This window comes from Schistocerca gregaria, chromosome 8 (genome assembly GCF_023897955.1).
Source record: "Schistocerca gregaria isolate iqSchGreg1 chromosome 8, iqSchGreg1.2, whole genome shotgun sequence".
Lineage (NCBI taxonomy): Eukaryota > Metazoa > Arthropoda > Insecta > Orthoptera > Acrididae > Schistocerca > Schistocerca gregaria.
The window spans coordinates 399,353,936-399,376,315 of NC_064927.1; the positions used below are offsets into that span (position 1 = coordinate 399,353,936).

The 22,380-nt window shown below is 36.0% G+C and overlaps 1 protein-coding gene across 1 annotated transcript in view; it reads left to right on the plus strand.

The window, feature by feature from the left end:
* The first annotated feature begins 19,857 nt into the window (after positions 1–19,857).
* Positions 19,858–22,380, plus strand: part of LOC126284472 (nidogen-like) — a 158,013-nt gene continuing 155,490 nt past the window's right edge. Inside the window, exon 1 of the mRNA XM_049983425.1 lies at positions 19,858–19,917. Within this exon, the coding sequence (XP_049839382.1) occupies positions 19,903–19,917 (15 nt within the window). The 5' untranslated portion in view covers positions 19,858–19,902. The remainder of the gene's footprint in view (positions 19,918–22,380) is intronic.

Below are 22,380 nucleotides of genomic sequence, written 5' to 3' on the forward strand. Positions count from 1 at the left end.
AGTAACCTCTAAATTAGGATACTCTACATCTGAAGATGTGTATGGCTTGTCAAACTATTTAGTTAAAAAAGTTGTAGATCTAGTATCATATCCTCTTTGCATACTGATAAACTGGATGCTCTCGAGTGGACACTTTCCAGAATGTCTCAAAAAACAGTTGCCATACCATTATACAAAAAGGGTGACAAGTCCTGTACCAATAATTATAGACCAATTTCACTTGTGCCTATTCTCTCAAAAATAATAGAACATTGCATACTGCAGCAAATATGCATACACCTATCAGACAATAATATACTAAATGATTCTCAGTATGGATTCAGGTCAAACTTATCAACAGTCAAAGCAGTTGAAAACCTTATCTCTTTTGTACTAAGCGCATTTGAGGCAGAATTATCTGCTGAAGCCATTCTAATTGATTTGAGAAAGGCTTTCGACTCAGTTAACCACAAATTATTATTAGATAAACTGTGTTGCTATGGAATCAAACACTTGGAACTCTCACTAATTAAATCATACCTCAGCAATAGAAAACAAATAGTAAAGCATAATGACCAACAGTCACAGACTTTAAGTATAAAACGAGGCGTTCCTCAGGGCTCAGTGCTTGGCCCTCTACTATTTATATTGTTTGTAAATGACTTTCCGAATAACTTACCCTGTAAATCTATCCTCTATGCTGATGACACAACATTAGCTAATTCTGAAAAGGATATAAACATATTGAAGGAGGAAAGTGAAGAGTGTCTCAAAATATCTAATATCTGGTTTAAAGCTAATGACTTATCTATGAACCATGAAAAGACTGTCAAGATAATCTTCAATTTATCAAATAGTAACATGAAGTTATCATCTGTTAAACTACTAGGAATACACATTGTCTCAAAATTAACTTGGGACACACATACAGATTATGTATGTCGAAAGCTATCACGAGTTAGCCAAACTACACACATGTGTTACACAAGATTTATTGCTTCAGTCGTACTACACCTTCTTTCATTGCCATCTACAATATGTCATTCTTTTATGGGGTAAATCTCCAGGAGTCAAAAAAATTTTCACTTGGCAGAAGAAAGCAATTAGACGTTTTTACGGAATCACTGACAACAGTACCTCTTGTAGACCTTATTTTAGAGACTTAAAAATTCTCACAGTCCCATCTCTTTACATATATTGTTGCCTATTAAACATAAAAGAAAACTTAAACCACTACACTATAAAGAAATCAGTTCATTAACACAATACTCGACAAACAAATATGATTGATGTACCCTCAACCAGGCTTAAGAAAACCCAATCTAGCTATGAATACATAGGCATAAAATTATTCAAAACTTCACCCGTACAGGCTCAATTGGTTTCAATGGATATTTTCAAAACTAAAACCAAAGTGTGGATGAAGAAAAATACTTTCTACAGTGTAGAAGAATTTCAGAATAGTTGTAAAGATGATCTAATTTATTGATAAACTAAGACTTACTGTTATGTATAGTTATGGATGTAGAGGCAGCTATCTATAAGCTAATAGGGTACAACACTGTCATTTTTTTTCTCCATGTAATATTTTTGTTATATGAAACATAATGTACAAATAGCTATAATCCTTCTGACAACATTGATTGCATGTTAATACTGATAAATTATGGCTTACTGTTATGTATGGATCTAGGTGTAGAGGATGTTGTAAGCTAATAGTTTACAACATTGCTATATTTTTACTGTGTAATATTTTGGTATGTAAAACATAATGTACAAATAGCTGTAACTCTTCTGACGACATCGATTGCATGTTAATGCTGAAATATGGATAAAATAAATAAATAAATAATGAGTTGCTAATTTGCAGTGAATAATTAGAGTTGAGCAAACTAGTTGATGTAACCTGCTTCTCTGAACATCATATGACCACGGGTATAGATATGTTAAATTTTGCAGGATTCAAGTTAGCTTCTTATTTCTGTAGATAAAATATGGAGAAAGGAGGAGTTACCATATTTGTCAGAAACTGTTTTGATTTCAACAATATTGATATTAATAAATTTTGCTCAGAGCAGCACTTAGAAGCTTGTGCAACAGAAGTAGTATTTCGTAATAAGAATTTTATGATAGAAGGTATATACAGATTACCTTCAGGAAATTTTAACCTCTTCATTAAAAAAATCTGGAAGCTCTGCTGTCCCATCTCATAGTAAAAATGAAGAAAATAGTGGTTACTGGTGATTTTAATGTGGATTTACTGAAAAGCTCTGTCAGTGAACAATTATTGCTGTCAGTAACATTATAATTCAATTTAGTTCCTACTGTGAATTTGCTACTAGGATATGTAAATGCTCTGAGACTGCTATTGTTAATATCTTTGTAGACAAATTAGGGAAAAAAGTCATATCATGAAACCAATATAGTAAATGGGCTATCAGATCATGACATGCAGCATCTTGTGTAAACTGTTGAAACTTGTTAAATCTGAGTACAGCAGAGTAATAAATAAGTCAAAAATTGAGTAATTCAGGAAATTGCTCAAAGACATGAACTGGATAGATGTTTACAATATGTCTGGCTCAAATTAAAAATATAAAGCATTCATTTATAAAGGTGCCTCCACTTTTGAAAATTATTTTCCCCTAAAGGTAACTCAAATCACACAGAATTCATAAAATAAACTGTGGATTGCATAAGGAATAAAGATACCATGCAGGACAAAAAGGAGACTGTATGTACTATGTAGGAACAGCTTTGACATTAGAACTGTAATGTATTACAAAGAATACAGCAAAATATTGAAGCAAGTAATACAGAAATTGAAGCCGTTTTATTATGAGAAAAAGATAATTACATCAGGCAACAAAATAAAACTGTATGGGATATATTGATTACAGAGACAGGCAGGGCCAAAAAGGAAGAGGAACAGATAGCTCTAAAAATAAATAAGACTTTGGTAACAAGTACATGTAGTGTTGTAAATCTCTTAAACAAGTACTTCATTTCTGTTACTTACAACTTGAAGTTGTGATGTTCCGTGAACATTATCTGAAATCAGTCTTTAAAAATAACTTCAATAAAATGGAAATGACACTCATGTCTCCCAAAGAAGTATCATCCATCATAAAATCCTTAAAAACCAAGTATTCCAATGGATATGATAACATATCAACAAAGTTAATCAAAGAGTGTTCATGCATTCTGAGTTCTATCTTAATTTATTCATCTAATCAATCTCTTATCAGCAGAACATTTCCAGACTGGCTAAAATATGCTGAAGTTAAGCCTCTTTACAAGAAGGGGGATAAAGAGATACCATCAAACTATCGACCAATTTCGCTATTGCTCGTTTGTGTCAAGCGTCTCCTTAAACATCTGACTGCAAATAATACATTGTCGAGGACACAGTATGGATTTCTTAAGGGTTCTTATATAGAGAAAGCTATTTACACTTACAGTGAGAACGTACTTAATTCATTAAATAATAAATTAGAGGCTGCTGGCATTTTCTGTGGCCTGTCAAAAGCCTTTGACTGGGTGAACCACAGCAGTAAATTAGAATATTACGGTGTCACTGGCAATGCTGCAAAATGGTTCGAGTGTTACCTATCTAACAGGAAACAAAGGGTGTCATTGTGAAACACCTGTGCAGTAAGCAGTCAGTCTTCATCTGACTGGGAAGGTCCATTGTTTTTTCTTGTGTACCTTAATTACCTCCCATCTGTTACATTGCCAGATGATAAGTTTGTTTTGTTTGTAGATGGTACAAACATTTCAATAAGCAGTAAGTCAAATACAGATTTAGAAATGACTGATAATCAAATTTTCACTGATATTAACATGTGGTTTAATGCTAATTCACTGTCATTAAACTATGAGAAGACACACTGTATGCAGTTAAGAACCTGTAAGAGATTTCCTTCCAGTATGTGCATAACATATGAAGACATGCAGATTGGAGAGGTTGAAAGTGTTAAATGTCTGGGATTACAACTCAATAGTAAATTCTGTTGGGAAGGGCATACCACAGAACTGCTTAAGCATCTAAACAAGTCTGTATATGCCATGGGAATGATGTCAGATGTAGAAGATATAAATATAAAAAAAAAACCTTGCATACTTTGCTTACTTTCATTCTATTATGTCATATGGGATTATATTCTAGGGCAACTCATCAAACCAAGCAAAAGTTTTTAGGGTGAAAAAGCATATGATAAGAATCATCTGTGGTGGAAATCCAAGAACATCATGTAGAAACCTGTTCAAGGAACTTTGAATTCTAACCACTGCTTCTCAGCATATTTATTCCTTAATGAAATTTATTGCAATTAATACATCTCTATTTCCAAACAATAGCTGAATACATAGTATCAATACTAGGAATAAGAACAATCTACATAAATACCTAAAATCTCTTTCCTTGGTCCAAAAAGGAGTCCAATATTCTGGAACACACATTTTCAATGCATTGCCAGCAACCATTAAAATATTGGTTTCTGGTAAAGCATGGGGCTAAACAGAGTTTGAAAGACTTTTTGATAGGCAACTCGTTCTACTCTATAGATGAATATCTTAACAGAGATTGTTAAACCAGCTTAAGTAAAAATATCTGTTAGATTCAGTTTTGTCAGAATTTGTTCACAGCAGTCAAGATTAGGTATTTTGTGTATGATAAATTTATTAATAGTTCATAACAGTGTTCCATTCTGACAATGTGCTAATTCTGTAAATATTAGCTGTTCCAGTTTATGACATTATATTCACCTATTTCACAATCTCCTGACAAAATATCAGGGTAATAAGTATTATATTCAAATGTTTTATGTTATATTTTCTGACATGTTCCATACCCATGAGAATCATCTCATTTTTTGGGTCTATGGAATGAAAACTGAATCTAATCTAAAACTTCCTTGGGACCTTTGCCTTTCATGGGCAAATGCTCTTTGTAACAGTTTGCATTAAATGAATGAACAATATTGTTTATATTTTACTTGGTTCATTTACTTAATTCAAACTGTTACATGGCCACATTTTTTAATATAATGTTAATGTTAAAATGCAGTACCACCACACTCTCAAAGATTGCATTTACTGTATGTTTCCTCAAAGCCTCCATTTTTCTACATTTATTTATTGCTGTTTATCTTATTGATATTGCTTAAGTTCCTTATGTATTTTGTAGTTACATTGATAATTGGTTCTTCTTTTAATTGGTTTGTGTATCATTCTCTGTGTTTTATACCTCCTAATGTAGCCTTGTCAAGTAATAATTTTATTTTATTATTTTTGTTTATTAATAGAAACTGTTATGTAGGTATTCTGTTCCTATTTTGTGTTAAAATTTTCCTTGTCTACTCCATTTTTATTTATTTACTGTTCAATTTTTTTACTTTTTCATTGAATTACCACCACACTGTCAAAGATGTTACTTACTGTATGTTTCTGCTTCAGTCTAGATGTGTTCTTCTCTTCCAATGTTGCTTGCAAACTTTGAAACTTCTTTAGTGACAATACTCAGTAAATGTCTGAAGATGGCCCAGTAAGCCGAAAACCGGTTAACACAATGAAAGAAATGTTGTAGAACAAAAGCAAACTGGTGCTTTCCATTTATTATTTGTTGATATTAATTAATTAATTAATTAATTAATATACTTAGCAGCTTATGATGTACATCTATGGAGTAAGTCCAAGTACATATTTGCTTTGTCAGTTTTCCAAGAAAATTCATTACTTTTACTGATCCTAACTATAGTTTTGCTAAGGTAACTAATAAATTTTAGCCACAACATTTCTGGAAATTAACATCATAGTTACAAAATTTTAGATACTGTAAACTGAACGGTTTTATGAGGCATAGATAATCTATGTACCTAAATTACAGAACATAATTCTATACTATGGGTCCATCATTTCATATATCATTTCATTGTAAATAAAATAGAAAGAAACTTCCACATGGGAAAAATATATTAAAAACAAAGATTCCAAGACTTACCAAGCGGGAAAGCGCCGGCAGACAGGCACATGAACAAAACACACAAACACACACACAGAATTACTAGCTTTCGCAACCGATAGTTGCTTCTTCAGGAAGGAGAGGGAAAGACGAAAGGATGTGGGTTTTAAGGGAGAGGGTAAGGAGTCATTCCTATCCCGGGAGCGGAAAGACTTCCCTTAGGGGGAAAAAAAAAGGACAGGTGTACACTCGTGCACACACATATATATATATATATATATATATATATATATATATATATATTAAAAATAAAGATTCCAAGACTTACCAAGCGGGAAAGCGCCGGCAGACAGGCACATGAACAAAACACACAAACACACACACAGAATTACGAGCTTTCGCAACTGGCAGCTGCTTCGTCAGGAAGGAAGGAAGGAGAGGGAAAAATGAAAGGATGTGGGTTTTAAGGGAGAGGGTAAGGAGTCATTCCAATCCCGGGAGCGGAAAGACTTCCCTTAGGGGAAAAAAAGGACAGGTGTACACTCGCACACACACACACACACACACACACACACATATCCATCTGCACATACTATACTATACTATGGGTCCATCATTTCAGATGGATGTGCAGATGGATATGTGTGTGTGTGTGTGTGTGTGTGCGAGTGTACACCTGTCCTTTTTTTCCCCTAAGGGAAGTCTTTCCGCTCCCGGGATTGGAATGACTCCTTACCCTCTCCCTTAAAACCCACATCCTTTCATTTTTCCCTCTCCTTCCTTCCTTCCTGACGAAGCAACTGCCAGTTGCGAAAGCTCGTAATTCTGTGTGTGTGTTTGTGTGTTTTGTTCATGTGCCTGTCTGCCGGCGCTTTTCCGCTTGGTAAGTCTTGGAATCTTTGTTTTTAATATATTTTTCCCATGTGGAAGTTTCTTTCTGTTTTATATATATATATATATATATATATATATATATATATATATATATATATATATATATATATATATATATATTTTACAGTATTCTGTGTGTGTGTTTGTGTGTTTTGTTCATTGTGCCTGTCTGCCGGCGCTTTCCCGCATATATATATATATAATACTGTATTACAGTACATACATATTCTAGATCGCATTTTGTTTACATTTATAAAAAATTTAACAGCAATAATACTGTAGAAAAAAATATTAAGATAAAACAATGCTGTTAAGAAGTTAACACATTTTACTTTTTCTTTTTTTTTATACTTGTGTACATTTTTTTTAGTGTACTATGCCTGTTTGCTTCAGTTATTTTCATTTTAAAGAAATTCTCTGACTGGATATAAAGGAGTTTCTAATAGCAGTTTTTTGATTGACTGTTTAAACATATCCTTTGATTTGGCATTAGTGATGTGTGGTGGTAGGAATTGTACAACTTTATTGCCATGTAACCACTGCTTCTCTCATATTAAGTTGTGTTATACTGCGGAATTCTAAATTTCTTGGTGTTTCTGGTGTGGTGGTGGTGTACATCTTCATTTTTGTTGAATTTACCTTTACAATCCCAAGCAAGGAGCAGAATTTTATATACGTACAAGCTGTAGAAGGTTAGAATCTTATATTTCTTTGACCAGCCCTGCAGGATTCATGGTTTCAGTTCCCTCCAGCATTACTTCATACATTAGTCAAGTCCATGTCACATCTTGTTGAGGCACTTCTACATGCTTGCAGGGGCCCTATACATTATAAGCAAGTGCCCTGTTTCTTTAGCTCTTCAGTATAGTTTGGCAGTCGAGAGCTAGTGGGAAGCAAGCTGGGTGTAGAATTAGTAAATATTAACTCTCGGGTTGCTGTTGTGGCTTTGTTAGTATGCTGCTGATAAATCTTGGATTTCATATTTTGTATCACTCTCAGTTTTCCCTTTCAGATTTGTGTACAGATTTTGTCATCAATGACTCAGTCCTTTTGGCAAATCACCGTTTTCTCAGAAACCAACTTGTGGTGCAAAGTGAAGATGAGGCTGACTCTCATCAATGTAAAGCTTCTCAAGCTTTGATAACAGGAGAAACAGTGGGAACAAGAGCAGCTGTAACAACAATAACAACAGCAAAAACAGATGCAGGAGCTCTTGAAGCAAAATATGGCACTGATCAAGTGCATGAGAATGCAGCTGGCAAATAGCTGCAAAGCTGCCTCTGTCCCCAGACCAACCATTTGTCATTCATAATGACACTTTAGGGAGTTGAAAAAACTACCTGTATATACTGTACTGTACTGCAAGGTAAGAGACATACCAGATCTTGCAGTCTGTAATGCCCTCTTATATAGCACAAGTCACAAGTATTAGTTTGTATGACATTGCGCAGAAGCTGCATCTGCATGCAGAACTTGGATCATTCTAATTCAACAAATTGCACAGTTTGCCAGGAGAGTATTTCTGCCACCAAACACATACTGTGGCAGCAAGTGTAACCAATATAGGAAGTGTAATGATCAGTCTTATGCCTCCTGGCCAGAGTGCCTATAGAGTAGTTTGGTGGGGTTGGGGATGGGGGTGGGAGGGGGGGGGGATACTACAGAAGACAAGCCATGAGAAAGTTCTAGTCCTGACCCCATTAAAAAGCTGCACAATACCAACTTTTAAATTATTTTCTTAAAAAAAATGAAATAAAAAAAAAGGTTTCACTATATACACTACTGGCCATTAAAATTGTTGCACCACAAAAGTGACACGCTACAGACATGAAATTTAACTGACAGGAAGAAGATGCTGTGATATCCCAATCATTAACTTTTCAGAGCGTTCACACAAGGTTGGGGCCGGTGGCAACACCTACAATGTGCTGACATGAGGAAAGGTTCCAACCCATTTCTCATACACAAACAGCAGTTGACTGGCATTGCCTGGTGAAACGTTGTTGTGATGCCTCTTGTAAGGAGGAGAAATGCATACCATCACGTTTCCAACTTTGATAAAGGTTGGATTGTAGTCTATTGCGATTGCGGTTTACCGTATTGCGACATTGCTGCCGTCGAGATGACAGGCATCTTATCCGCATGCTGTAATGGTTAGTGCAGCTACATCTTGATCCCTGAGTCAACAGATGGGGATGTTTGCAAGACAACAACCATCTGCATGAACAGTTCGACAAGATTTGCTTCAGCATGGACTATCAGTTTGGAGACCATGGCTGCGGTTACCCTTGACACTGCATCGCAGACAGGAGCACCTGCGATAGTGTACTTAACGACAAACCTGGATGCACGAATGGCAAAACGTAATTTTTTTGGATGAATCCAGGTTCTGTTTACAGCATCATGATGGCTGCATCTGTGTTTAGCCAAATCTTGGTGAACGCACATTCGAAGCATGTGTTCGTCATCGCCATACTGGTGTATCACCTGGTGTGATGGTATGGGATGCTATTGGTTACATGTCTTGGTCACCTCTTGTTCGCATTGACAGCACTTGGAACAGTGGACGTTACATTTCAGATGTCTTATGACCCATGGCTCTACCCTTCATTTGATCTCTGTGAAACCCTTCATTTCAGCAGGATAATGCATGACCACATGTTGCAGGTCCTGTATGGGCCTTTCTGGATACAGAAAATGTTCGTCTCTGCCCTGGCCAGCATATTCTCCAAATCTCTCACCAATTGAAAATGTCTGGTCAATGGTGGCCGAGCAGCTGGATCGTCACAATATGCCAGTCACTACTCTTGATGAACTGTGGTATCGTGTTGAAGCTGCATGGGCAGCTGTACTTGTACACGCCATCCAAGCTCTGTTTGACTCAATGCCCAGGCGTATCAAGGCTGTTATTATGGCCAGAGGTGGTTGTTCAGGGTACTGATTTCTCAGGATCTATGCACCAAAATCACATGTCAGTTCTAGTATAATATATTTGTCCAATGAATACCCATTTATCATTTGCATTTCTTCTTGGTGTAGCAATTTTAATGGCCAGTAGTGTATTTCCCACTCTCTGAGACCCACAAAGGGAGGGAAGGGGGGAACATGGCTCCTCCTTGTTCCAAGGTATGGGTGTCCTTGCATCCTGGATACTGGATTTGAAAGGACTGGCCTCGAAATGCAAGTTTTAATGTACTAGTTGCCATACACTGATTCTTCCTTCAGAGATGTAGTTGTAAGTGTAGAACAGGACAAGGAAATTCAGACCAGAGCTTTGGAATCTTCAGAGCCCAAGTTAAGAACAACAGAAAATATGGTCGAAAGGTCTGAGGTATCTGCAGCAGCTCAAAATGCATTTTCAGATAGTTGGAAAATAGGTCAGCTCTCTGTCTTACAATGACAAGTTAGTTGTCTGGATGACAATCAGGACGGGGCTCCTGACTAAAGAAGCTTATCTGCTTCCCAAGCAAATATCAGTAGACTCTGTAACTAACACTAGCTACACGGGAATCAAACATTTCACCTAGAAAGAGGAGTGCAGATAGGCAGCATTCCCTTTCTGTGTCTGCAGCAGATGACAGAAGTCACCCCATCTCAGCATCTGATTTGCCCCCATTGATGTTAGTCTTGTCCAGACAGATGCACCATGAGCGTCCCAGCACCCACATTTTCCTGGCACATGCTACACATGCCTCAAGGGTGGGCACTTGGCAGTAGCATGATATGGCAGGAGTACAGTACAAGGGACCGATGCACTCATGTTCACCAACACATTAGGTGATGCAGAACCTGACCAAGCTTCAGTGTTAATTTTAACTCCAGTGCCAGTGGAATCTGGCCAAGCACCTGACTGAGTTAATTTCAATCCTATTATGATACAATTACAGGCTGACACAGGAGCAGTAGTTTCTCTGCTTAACCAGGACCAGGAAACACCTTCCTTTTTTTTTTTTTTTTGACTGGTTTGCCCTATTATTTTTTGTATTATTTTTCATACTTATTTTTTGCCCCTCTACATCTCCATCTAGTATCATTGAAGTGATTTCCTGATTTCTTAACACATGTCCTGTCATACTGTCCCCCTCCCTTCTTATTGTCAGTATTTTCTGTGTGTTCCTTTCTTCATTGGTTCTCTGGAGAACCTCCTCATTCCTTACCTTGCCAATCCATCTAATTCAGGGCCGGCCACAGCTTGCCAAACTTCACATGTGCAGCTTGTGTGAGCCACAAGCAGGCCAAGATGCAACATATCACTCTGCTTGGCTCTGTCCTTCTCAGAAGTACCCAGAGCAGCATGACATTTTATTTAGCACTGTAGTGTGACAATTTGTGATCTGCAGAATCATGGTGTCATCACTATTTACTCTTTTTAATTTGTTCGTAGTGTGAAGGACACTCACTGGTCCAGTGGCTGATTGCACAAAAGGAGGCAGTGTAGTGATCTATGGTCACAGTCCTTTAGAATGAATGAGAATGGCAGGTGAGAGGGATGAGAATTCTGATAAGAGATAGGTACTGCATATTTGTTATGAAATGACATTATAGCACGATGCAGAAAAAATTTAAAGTTTTAGAGGACAATGAAAGAGCAAAAAGCTACAATGATCAACAGATGTTATTCATTGTTCTGTACATCAAGAACCACTTTGTGCAAAATTTGCAGGCATGGATCACTTGAACAATAAAATTTCTGGAGTTGCACTCATTCTTCCATTTCCAGCTGCAACAGTTTTCAGTGGAAATGAACTAATGGGATGGAGACTTCATATATTACTGCAAAGTGTATTGATTAAGTCAAGGGGCCCACCTGGGATGATTTTTCGATTTGTTATTGTTGAATTTCTAAAGGAAAAAGGAGTACAGGAACAAAAATTAGAACATCCAGAATGGATTGCAAACTTTCCATTTTAAACAAAATTGACTGCACATGGCCCACAGTAAGACATTGCTAGGTAACTTCTTTCTGATTTGATGGGGATGCATGTAAAAATAAAATCACATAGAAGAAGGGACACATTCTGACAAAGAATTGACTGGAATTCTGACAAGGAATTGACTGCACACAGCCCACAGTAAGACATTGCTAGGTAACTTCTTTCTGATTGATGGGGATGCATGTAAAAATAAAATCACATAGAAGAAGAGACGCATCATGACAAAGACAATCCAGTTCGGTGATCTCACTGGCATTAAAGAAAGCCCAAGGTTCAAAGAATGCATTTTGGCCTTGCAAGAACTGCAACATTAGCTTTTATAAAGGTTTTTATGACATCTGTTTTTGAAACCATTTCCATCTCAGCTGGAGACACCCCTGTACACATGCAGGTCTAACTGAGTGACCTGCAAATCTTTTTGTATCTTTAAACTGTCCAGGATGTATATATTCCTTTTCTCAGGTAGATTTTCCAAGTCTCCATGATGAAGTTGCAAAATTGCTAAAGTATTTCATTCAAAATAATTGTGTAAGAGTCCTTTTATAATTTTGAAACTAAATAAATCACAATTACATGCCAAGATGAGTGTGAAACTCTGTAAAAATGTCTGCCCTTGTCCATTTGCCAACATTTTGTACCAGATAAAAATGATATTACATCTTAAGCATGCCAAAAATTATTAATTAATACTGGGAACTTGTTTGTTTCTGACCTAATTTGTTGAGAAATATTAAATATAAAGCCAAGTTATATGCAGTACATATGTACTGCCATTTAAATGCGGCACATTCACTGTTTTCCCCTCTCCTTGCACTCAGGTAGTGAGATGTGGTGGTGGAAATTTGAACTAAGGCTTATCACTTTGGCACTCAGGCCCCGGTATGGCCTGTGAGCCAAAATCTTGGCCAGTCCTGACCTTCTTCTGTAGCACCACATCTCAAATGCTTTGATTCTATTGAGTTCTGGTTATCCCATGGTCCATCTCACTAGCAACTTTTTTGTCCAGGAATGCCCTCTTTATCTGTGCTTATCTGCTTTTTATGCCCTTGTTGCTCTGTTGGTCATGGGTTATTTTGCTTCCATGGTAGCAGAATTCCTTAACTTTATCTGCTTCATTGTCAGCAATTTTGATGTTAAGTTCTACTTCTCATTACTTCTGTTGTTCTTCAGTTTACTCTCAATCCATATTCTGTACTTATTAGCCTATTCATTTCAATCAACAGAGTCTCAGACCCTGAAATTCTTCATCAGTTCCACTGGAATTACCAATGGCATCAGCAAATCATATAATTCATATCCTTCCACCCTGAATTTTAATCCCAATCTCGAATCTTTCTTTTCTTTCAATCATTGCTTCTTTGATATATAGACTGAAAAGTAGGGTCAAGATATTGCAGCTCTATCTTATACTCTTTTAAGCCAAGCACTTCATTCTTTATTTTGCAGTTTTATTATTCCCTCTTGTTTCCTGTGCATATTGTATACTACCCAATTTTCCTATAGCTTACTCCTATTTTTCTCAGAATTTGGAACATCACACACTATTTTACATAATTCAATGCCCTTTCTAGTTTGACAAAGACTAGATTTTTTCAGTCTTGATTCCATTAACAAACACAATGTCATGGCTGCCTCTCTGGTGCCTTTTCATTTCCTAAAGCCAAACTGATAGTTATGTAACAGATCCTCAATTTTCTTTCATGTTTTTCTGTATATTGTGCAAAAGTTTGCTCACTTATCAGCTATCTTCAGAATTATGTGAATGATGTTTTTCCTAAAGTCTTATGCTATGTTATCAGTTTCATAGATTCTGCACACAACGTGATTGGCTATTTGGTTCCCAGTTATCCCCAAAAACTTTAGAAATTCCAACAGAATGTTATCTACTGCTTCAACCTTAATGGATCATATCTTCTCAAAAGTTGTTTTAAATTTTGACTTTAATATTGGACCATCTACAATATTTCTTCAGTATTGACTCCAGTTTCTTCTTCTGTCTCATTATCAGAAAACTTATTCCCCTCAAAGAGACCTTCAATGTACTCTTTCCACCTGCCTGTGCTCTCCTCTTAGTTTAACTGTGGAATTTCCATTCTACTCTTAATGTTACATCTAATTTCACTTAAGGTTGTCTTGACTCTAGTATATGCTGATTGAGTCCTTCTGAAGACTGTTTACTTTTTTTATTTCTTCACATTTTTCCTGAAGTCATTTCACCTTCACTGTCGTGCACTTACAGTTTATTTCATTCATAAATAACACCTCTAAATTTTTTTATGTAAAACCTTTTAAAGCTTTTTAAATAAAAACAAACATTATTAACATTCTACATCATTATTCTTCATATCTACATATTTATTTCTCAGCTTTGTCAACATGGCGACCAGTTTATTGATATCATCACTGTAGAATGTTTGACTTTATTGACAGAGCCACAACCTCATCTCTGCTTGCCCTGCTTCATCGCTATTGAAGTGAAATAATCAAATGTTTTCTTTGAGTTCTGGAAACAGATGAGAATCTGATGGGGCCAAGTCAAGTTTGTATGGACAATGACCAATGACAGTGAACCCAAGATATCAGATAGGTTTAGATGTCTCAACACTTGTGTGTGGTCTGGTATTGCTATGCTGAAGCAGAGGATGCTTCATGTGTTGATGAACTCTTGGAATTTGAAACTCAATTACACCATGCTGTTTCTCATGTCCTGACATACTTATGTTACACACCACCATATTACATTTTACAAGTCTGAGCACTCTAATAGCAGAGAGCTACAAATATACATGAATAATATATATGTAGACTGTTAATAATGTTTGGTTTATTTAAAATATTTGAAGAATTTTCACATAAGAGATTCAGAAGTACTACTTCCAGCTCACCCTCATATTTCCATCATTCCCTGAACATTTTTTTTACTTCCTTCTTTCATTGATCAGTTGAAGTATTTCTTCTGTTACCCTAAGTTACTTTGCAGTTACCTCCCTAGGACCTAAGTTTGTCTTCCCAGCATCTGTGATTGCTCTTTTTAGAGATGTGCACTTCCCTTCAGATGAACTGCCTACTTTGGTATTCCTAATCACAGTATCTACTTCTTTAGCGAACTGCAATGTGTCTCATTCTTCCTCAATAATTGAATGCCATGCTTGCTTCCCCAATGATTCTTCTGCGTAAGTCTCTTAAACTTCAGCCCACTCTTCATCATTGCTGGAAGGGCAATCAGATGAAAATTAAATATATGGAAAAAAGTAAGTAAACTGGCAATTGTTTCAAAAGTAATTACCATAACTGTGAATATGTTTATTTCACCATGAGAGTAAATGTTTAGTACCTCCATGGAAAAATGTTTGTAGATGCCTATAGAACTGTGATGGCATCCAGGTGTGCACCTCTTTGTCCAAAGCAAATTTCTGGCCATGAATATCTTTCTTCAGTGCTACAAAAATATGGAAATTGCATGGGGAGAGATGGAACTGTATGGAGGATGTGTAAGGGCTATCTCTGAATAGTTCATAATAACTCACTCTCTGCCCTACATTCATAATGAATCCTACTCCACTAACACTACTGTCTGCTGCTGCTGATATTATGCTATGTTTGTCTGGCCAGAAATCCTTGTCTTCTTTCCAATTTGCTTCATTGATCCCCAGTATAGCCTAAGCATTTCCCTTTTAGATTTGCTAGCTTACCTAAAATTCTTGATATTCCATATCCTGATTTGTAGAATGTTACCCTTTCATTAATTATTACATTCATATTCATATCCTCCTTGGTAGTCCCCTTCCAGAGATCAGAATGGGAGATTAGTCTAAAGTCCTTTGCTAATGGAGAGATAATCATGATACTTTATCTGTTACAGGCCACATGTCCTGTAGATACACATTATGTGCCTTTATTGCAGTTGTTTCCATTGCCTTTGGACATCCTCCACATCCAATTGATCACTGCTGATTCATCTACCTTTTAGGGGCAGTTTCACAACTCAAAAGAGTGCCCCAAGCTCTGTTTACTCTCCAATCACTCTGACAAGGCTGTTAGCAGAATAATGGTAACTTCTTATACCAGAAAAACGTCAGCTGCCATTGTTGATCAGTTTATTTAATATGTAGCTTTTGGCTATGTTTGAACTTGGGCTTCATGAAATTTTAAATATGCATTCAGATTTTTTATTTATCATTCAGCATTATTACATGCAATAGATTTCATCAGTTCACTTAACCTATTAATTTTATAAAATAAATTTTTACATATTTAAGTTGATATTGGACATTTCTAAAAATTCTTCAAATGAATAGAATGAGTTAGTTAACAAGAAGTTTTGTAACTTTTTCTTAAATACTTTGATTGCCATGCTTTAAGCATTTTTAAACCATGTGTTATTTATTTTAATTGCCATGTACTTATGATTGTTATTAGATTTTGCTAATCTATTTTGTATAAGAACAGAGAAGTACAGATTCTTGAATTGTAGTCACACCTTTGATTCATTACACCTAAATTTGCTAGGTCAGCAAGTATGTAGTTAGCACTATCAAGAATATGTAAATTAATAATTGTTTATGTTCTACATTTAATGAGCAGTTGTTTACAATGTGTCCCATTATATACTTTTTCCACTACTCTGATTGCTTCTTCTGGATCACCAGAATTTCACTTATTTTTTTGTGTTTTCCCAGGGTATTAACTCATACCTTAAACAGATTGAAAAAATTGTAAGTATGCTGTCTATACATATTCAAATGTAACACAGCACATCAGTCTTTTCAGCATATATATAACTCTTTACAGCCTAACCACTATGTGTTCAACATGAGGGTTCCATTTTAGTTTATTGTCAAGTATGAAACCTAAAAATTTTGCATCTTTTTCTTCTATTTTTACAGTCTTTGACAGATTGAACCACATATTCTGGGTCTTTTTCCCATTTGCATTAAACCAAGATATTGTATTTTCTTTTGCCAAATTCATACTACTAAGAAGGTTATCAAATACATTCTTCAACAGACAGAAAAGCTGTATCATCTGCATACATATAAGTCTTTATGTCTATGTTTTCTGGTAGTCATTTATATTTATAAGGAATAGAAGTGGCCTAATTTAGATCCCTGTGGAATTCCATGTTGAACCTCAAGTGTGTTTCACATATGACTTCCTGAGCTCACCACTTGCCTTTTATAAAGCTATGGTTTTAGGAGTTTTAAACTTTTGTCACACATTCGATAGCACCCAAGTTTCAAGAGCAAAACAAAGTGGTCAATACAGTCAAAAACCTTGCTGAGGTCACATAAGGTAAACAGTACATGAGCATGATCCTCAAATTCTACTAAAATGTCTCTCACTAAGAGTTATATGGCTTGTATAGTTAACTTTTCTTATCTGTAATCAAATTGTGATGTACTTAACATATCATTTAGTTCTAGGTACTCATACATCTCCTGATACATTATGCCTTCAAAGACTTTGGCTTGTACTCAGATAAGAGGAATAAGCCTGTATTTTGCTGGACCGGATTTGCTACCCTTCTTAAAGATTGGAGTCACCTTGGATAGTTTGCAAGGATTAGGACAAACCCCTTCTATGAGACACTAGTTTATAGAATATGTTAATGGTGCTACAGTGTAATATGTTATTTCTTTCAATAGATTGTTTGACATATTAAAAATATCTGTACTATATGAATTTTTCATTTCTTTGACTATTTTAAGAATTTCATCTTGGCGTACCTCTTTGAAGTGTTTCAATGAAGGTTTGCCCTGATAATGATAAAGGTTCATGCTGCCCATACACCATGGCCCCATTATAATAATTTCATCAAGCGAAAAATTGATTCCTTTGAAAGGGAAAATTGCTATATTGCTAAAATAGAAGAATATGCAATGGAAAATCACCTTGTTGGTTGTAAGTTTGCCATTTGCTGTAAACATTTTTGGTTTAGGTGTCATTAACTCATATTGCTTCCAAATATTGGATTTGGTGAACCTAGTGTCAAGGTCAGTACCATTCCAGAACTTGGAATCATTACTAGATAATCATCAGCAATTTTGCTAATCAATTTTTTGTAGGATCCAAGAGTTTGGAGCTCAAATCTGACTCATGCAATCCAGGGTGATTAAATTTTGTGGTGCACTGCCAGTCCTGTCCACAACATAGGGTGTAGTGAATACTAAATTACACAGTTTAGAGGAACTGTGAGTAATTGCACCAATCTGTGCTTTATAAGGGAAATCAGAGATTCCACAGGGAGATTTAAATGTTCATTTTTTCTGCACACTGTTTGAGAGTGGAACAGTAGAGAAATAGTATGAAAGTGGTTCAGTCATACCTCTTCCACACACTTAAGTATGAAATGCAGAGATGTCATGTATGTGCATAAGTAGATGTACTCAGTGAGTAACACCCATGGTGGATCCATGAGAACTTGCAGTGATTTTAAGGCATGAGTAATGCACAAACTGAGATCAACATTTACTCAATTCCATGTCCAGAAGAACTTTTAGCAAAGATTGATCTCAAGGATCCATAATTGCAGCTACCTCTTGATGCAGACATGCATAAAATACTGGTAACAAACACACCATTTGGAATACATAACAGTTTGAGAGATTATCATTTGGGTTCACCTCAATATCTGGAATCCTCCAGGGATATGCAAATCAACTAACTCATAGTAAAAAGTGAAATGACCGTATGGCATTGTTGGCCAGGAGGCTCTATTCAGAAAAGTTTGACTGCTGACTGCAAGTTCTATTTCAGTCAACACCACATTGGCTGACTTATGTGCCAGTGATAAGGATGAAATGATGGTGAGGAGAACACGACACCCAGTCTACAAGAAAATTTCCAACCAAGCAGGGAATTGAACCTGGACCTACTGCGTGGGAGGCAAGCACATTACAATTCAGCTAGGCAGGCAGATTATCTCATGGTATTTGAATGACATTTGAATTACAGGTACTATCAGGGAAGGACACATGTAAACATAATTTCAGCAGCTGCTAGATAATGGACTCTATAGTAATGTGGAGAAATAGAAGTTCTTTGGTCTGACATTACATTACATTTATAACATGCTTATTTGGGGAATATGTTAAGCAGCAAAGAGATCATACCAGAAAATGTAGTAAAATCCAAAGTTCATTCTCCAGGCGGATCACTTTTTGCATCCATTACACCATTAACCTACACATCAGTAAAATGAGAAATGCTTTGGAAGTGGGAAAACTGAGGGATTGGAAATACCCTACAATTTGGTAGAAAACGTATCTGATAGTTTGACTTTCACCCATTTCTATGCCTGAAACATTTACTGCTGGAAAATTTTTGAATCATGTGAACAGTTATGGAATCCATATACTGCTATTTTGTAGACCTCCCATAACAACATTTCAGGAATGCAGTCAGATCACTAGAAATTCATTAGACAAAGTGCATTTAACTCACAGGGGCTACACCTGAAGAAAGTAGATTTTTGAATTAAAAATGTAAGTTGTCACTGACAGTCCAATAATTTTCACTTTTAATTCATACAGTACAGTAAGCACTTTTAATAAATAGTATAAAAGCAAATATTAATGATAGCTAATTATTGTGTCTAACAATGTAAAACCAGAAAATTAGTACAATATTGTACATACACATAACATTACCAAATGTTGTCTTGGAGGTCTTACTAATCTTCTACATTAATATGTGTAATGTTATCATAACCTGTTACATCATTCACCACCACTTCATACATCTATCACCCTTAGTTCTATCCTGTTCAACATAATGTGCACATTTTGAACAACAAATGAGTCAATGGATGAATAAATAAATCAGTTAGGTGAATAATCTTTGGAATATGGTGGAAAGAAATAAAATGTTTAAGCACGCAGGTGGCAACTGTCCTTTATTAGGAATTAGTACCAGATTATTCACTGGCATTCATTTAATGCATTTCCTAACTGGTCCTTACTGGTCATGAAAATCCACTGACAATGCACAATTAACTTTACAGTCCATAAAGACTGATCCATTATGAGGTGCTAGTAATGGCAGTTTTATTTGCCACACATGGCTTTAGGTTCTGGCAACAGTTTGGAATTTGAAGGTGAATGAAAACATTGAAACCAGACTGAACCAACAGCTATGCAAATAACCAAGGTAACTATCATTGTATGCTGCAATTAATGAGAGAAAATAAGCAACAAAGAAAGTGACATGCTGCATACTACTATCAGCAATTATATATGCAGCTTTTCAGTAAACAAGTTATAATGGTTTACACAATTAAGACATTAACAAATAGAAAGCTTATTGGGCATTGTGAGCTCCCAAGGTGGTCAAAGCCAAATCAGGGGTTATAAATTGCATAAAACTTTAGTGGTTTCCAGGATAAGTGCTTCAGTAAAACTTTCATAATAGTGGCATAAATACAGATTTTGCATTAAGTAAAATGTCCTTATCCTCACTGCAGCAGCTCTGAATGTTTGTTTATGTTCAGGTGACTCAAACATTTGTGGAAGTATCAGTATTTGTGACATCTTAGTTAGAGTTGTAGGCTCACCAACTAAGGCTGTTGTCTACAACAATCAAAATAAACAATTTTTGACAATATAATATAACTGGATAGATAAAAAGAACACCTAGTGGCAGCAGGAAAACTCACATATAAACAAGGTTTTATGTATGCAAACTTTTACAAGCTTTTGGAGCCAAACACTCCTTCTTCTGGTGGAAGGGTTGATGGGAAAGGAATGGAAGGGGGGAAGGAAAAGGATTGGAGAGGTTGAGGGAAAGCGGTAGAGTTCAGAAGTCACCCAGAACCCCAGGTCAGGGGAATCTTCCACATGAGATGAGAAGGAAAGACTGATTGTTGGGACTGCACCAGATGAGATTTGAAAACCTGAGAGCTTAAAATAAAGTGGTAGATAGGGCAATGAGCAAGAGATATATTACTTCTAAAACATCATTCATAAGTTAATAAAGCCAAAAGCTAATTGCATTGTATGTAGTAGAGGTGGGAGTTACATGGTGAAAAACAGACAGGCCAGAAAATGAAAGATATAGGAAACTAAAATGGAGTGAAGAAAGGAGTAGCTAATGTGCAAAACTCCTGAGACAGGAGAAATTAATCAAAATTAAGGCCTGAGGTTCTGGGTGATTTTTCCAAACTCTATGCCTTTTCCTAAACCTCTCCAGTCCTTTTCTTTCACAGACAACCTTGTAGGTTCTTTCATCCCACTTCCTTCCCCATCAACCCTTCTGGCAGAAGAAGGAGCCACTGACACGGAAACCTTGCATGCATAAAACCTTTTGTATATGTGTGTTTTCCTGCCACTGCATGGTGAGTAGATTTTTTATCTATCCAATTATATTATAATGTGGGCAGAAAAGTGTGTACGTATGTCTGTCGTGTTGGGTACTCAAGGAGGAGAGTGGGGGAGCATACATATGTGCATTATTGTGGACAATTCTTAAAACTGTAAATGGAACATGTAGGAATTTATGTAATTACTTGTTTACTGGATTTTTTTCCTTTGTGTTGGCTAGTACTACATCTCCTACTTTGAAATTATTCGTGTCCCTTTACTATCCTGCCTTCTTTTTCTTTACATACTTTATTTTTCATCATATCTTTTGCCGTCCTGATTTTTTTCTTGCTAGTTATTTCACTTAAAGTTGGAAATTCTATTTCTTTCACAGTAATACTGGTAGGCTTATCCCCAAAGATTAATTCACAAAACCATTAGACTCATTACATAAGTTTTTTATTGTGTTTTAAAAATTTTATATGTGATTTGTGCAGGAAATGTGTTTCTTACCACAATAGGTGAAACATAACTGGAATGAAATTTTTGCTCTTCAGTGGAGTGTGCACTGATATGAAACTTTCTGGAAGATTAAAACTGTGTGTCAGACCATGGCTCAAACTTGGGACCTTTGCCTTTTTGTGGACAAGTGCTCTACCAACAGAGCTACCCAGACATGACTCACAACTTGACCCCAGAGACTTACTTCCACCAGTACCTCAATTCCTACCTTCCAAACTTCACCAAAATTGGTAGAGCACTGGCCCATAAAAGGCAAAGATCGAGAGTTTGAGTCTCAGTCCAGCACACAGTTTTAATCTGCCAGGAAGTTTCATGACATAACCAGTTAATTTCCTTCACTACTCTCTCACTAATATTTCACTGTGGGAAATAGATTCAACTGTACATGTGTTTACTTCCATACAACCCCTCATATTGCATAAACCTTTCTAAAATGAACTGTGATCCATTGTCTGATAATAGTGCATTAGAAACCCACACCTTGTGCAGACAATCTTGTTCTAGTTTTTCCATTACTGTTCTGTTTTTTGCTCTTTTATTGGATATAATTTTACAAATTTAAAAAATATATCCAGTGCTATACATAAATGCTGGCATCCACTTGTAGAAGTAGATAATGGCCCTAATGAATCAACTGCAATGAATGTCTTTGGAGCATTGCATGCAACTGAATATATTAAACCTTTTGATGAGACAGTTATTTTCTCTTTCTTATGCTTGTCACATTTAGCCAGGCTTTTCTTGATCCTTCTTCATAAATTATTAAATATTCCTATTTCTTGTAATTTTGTTT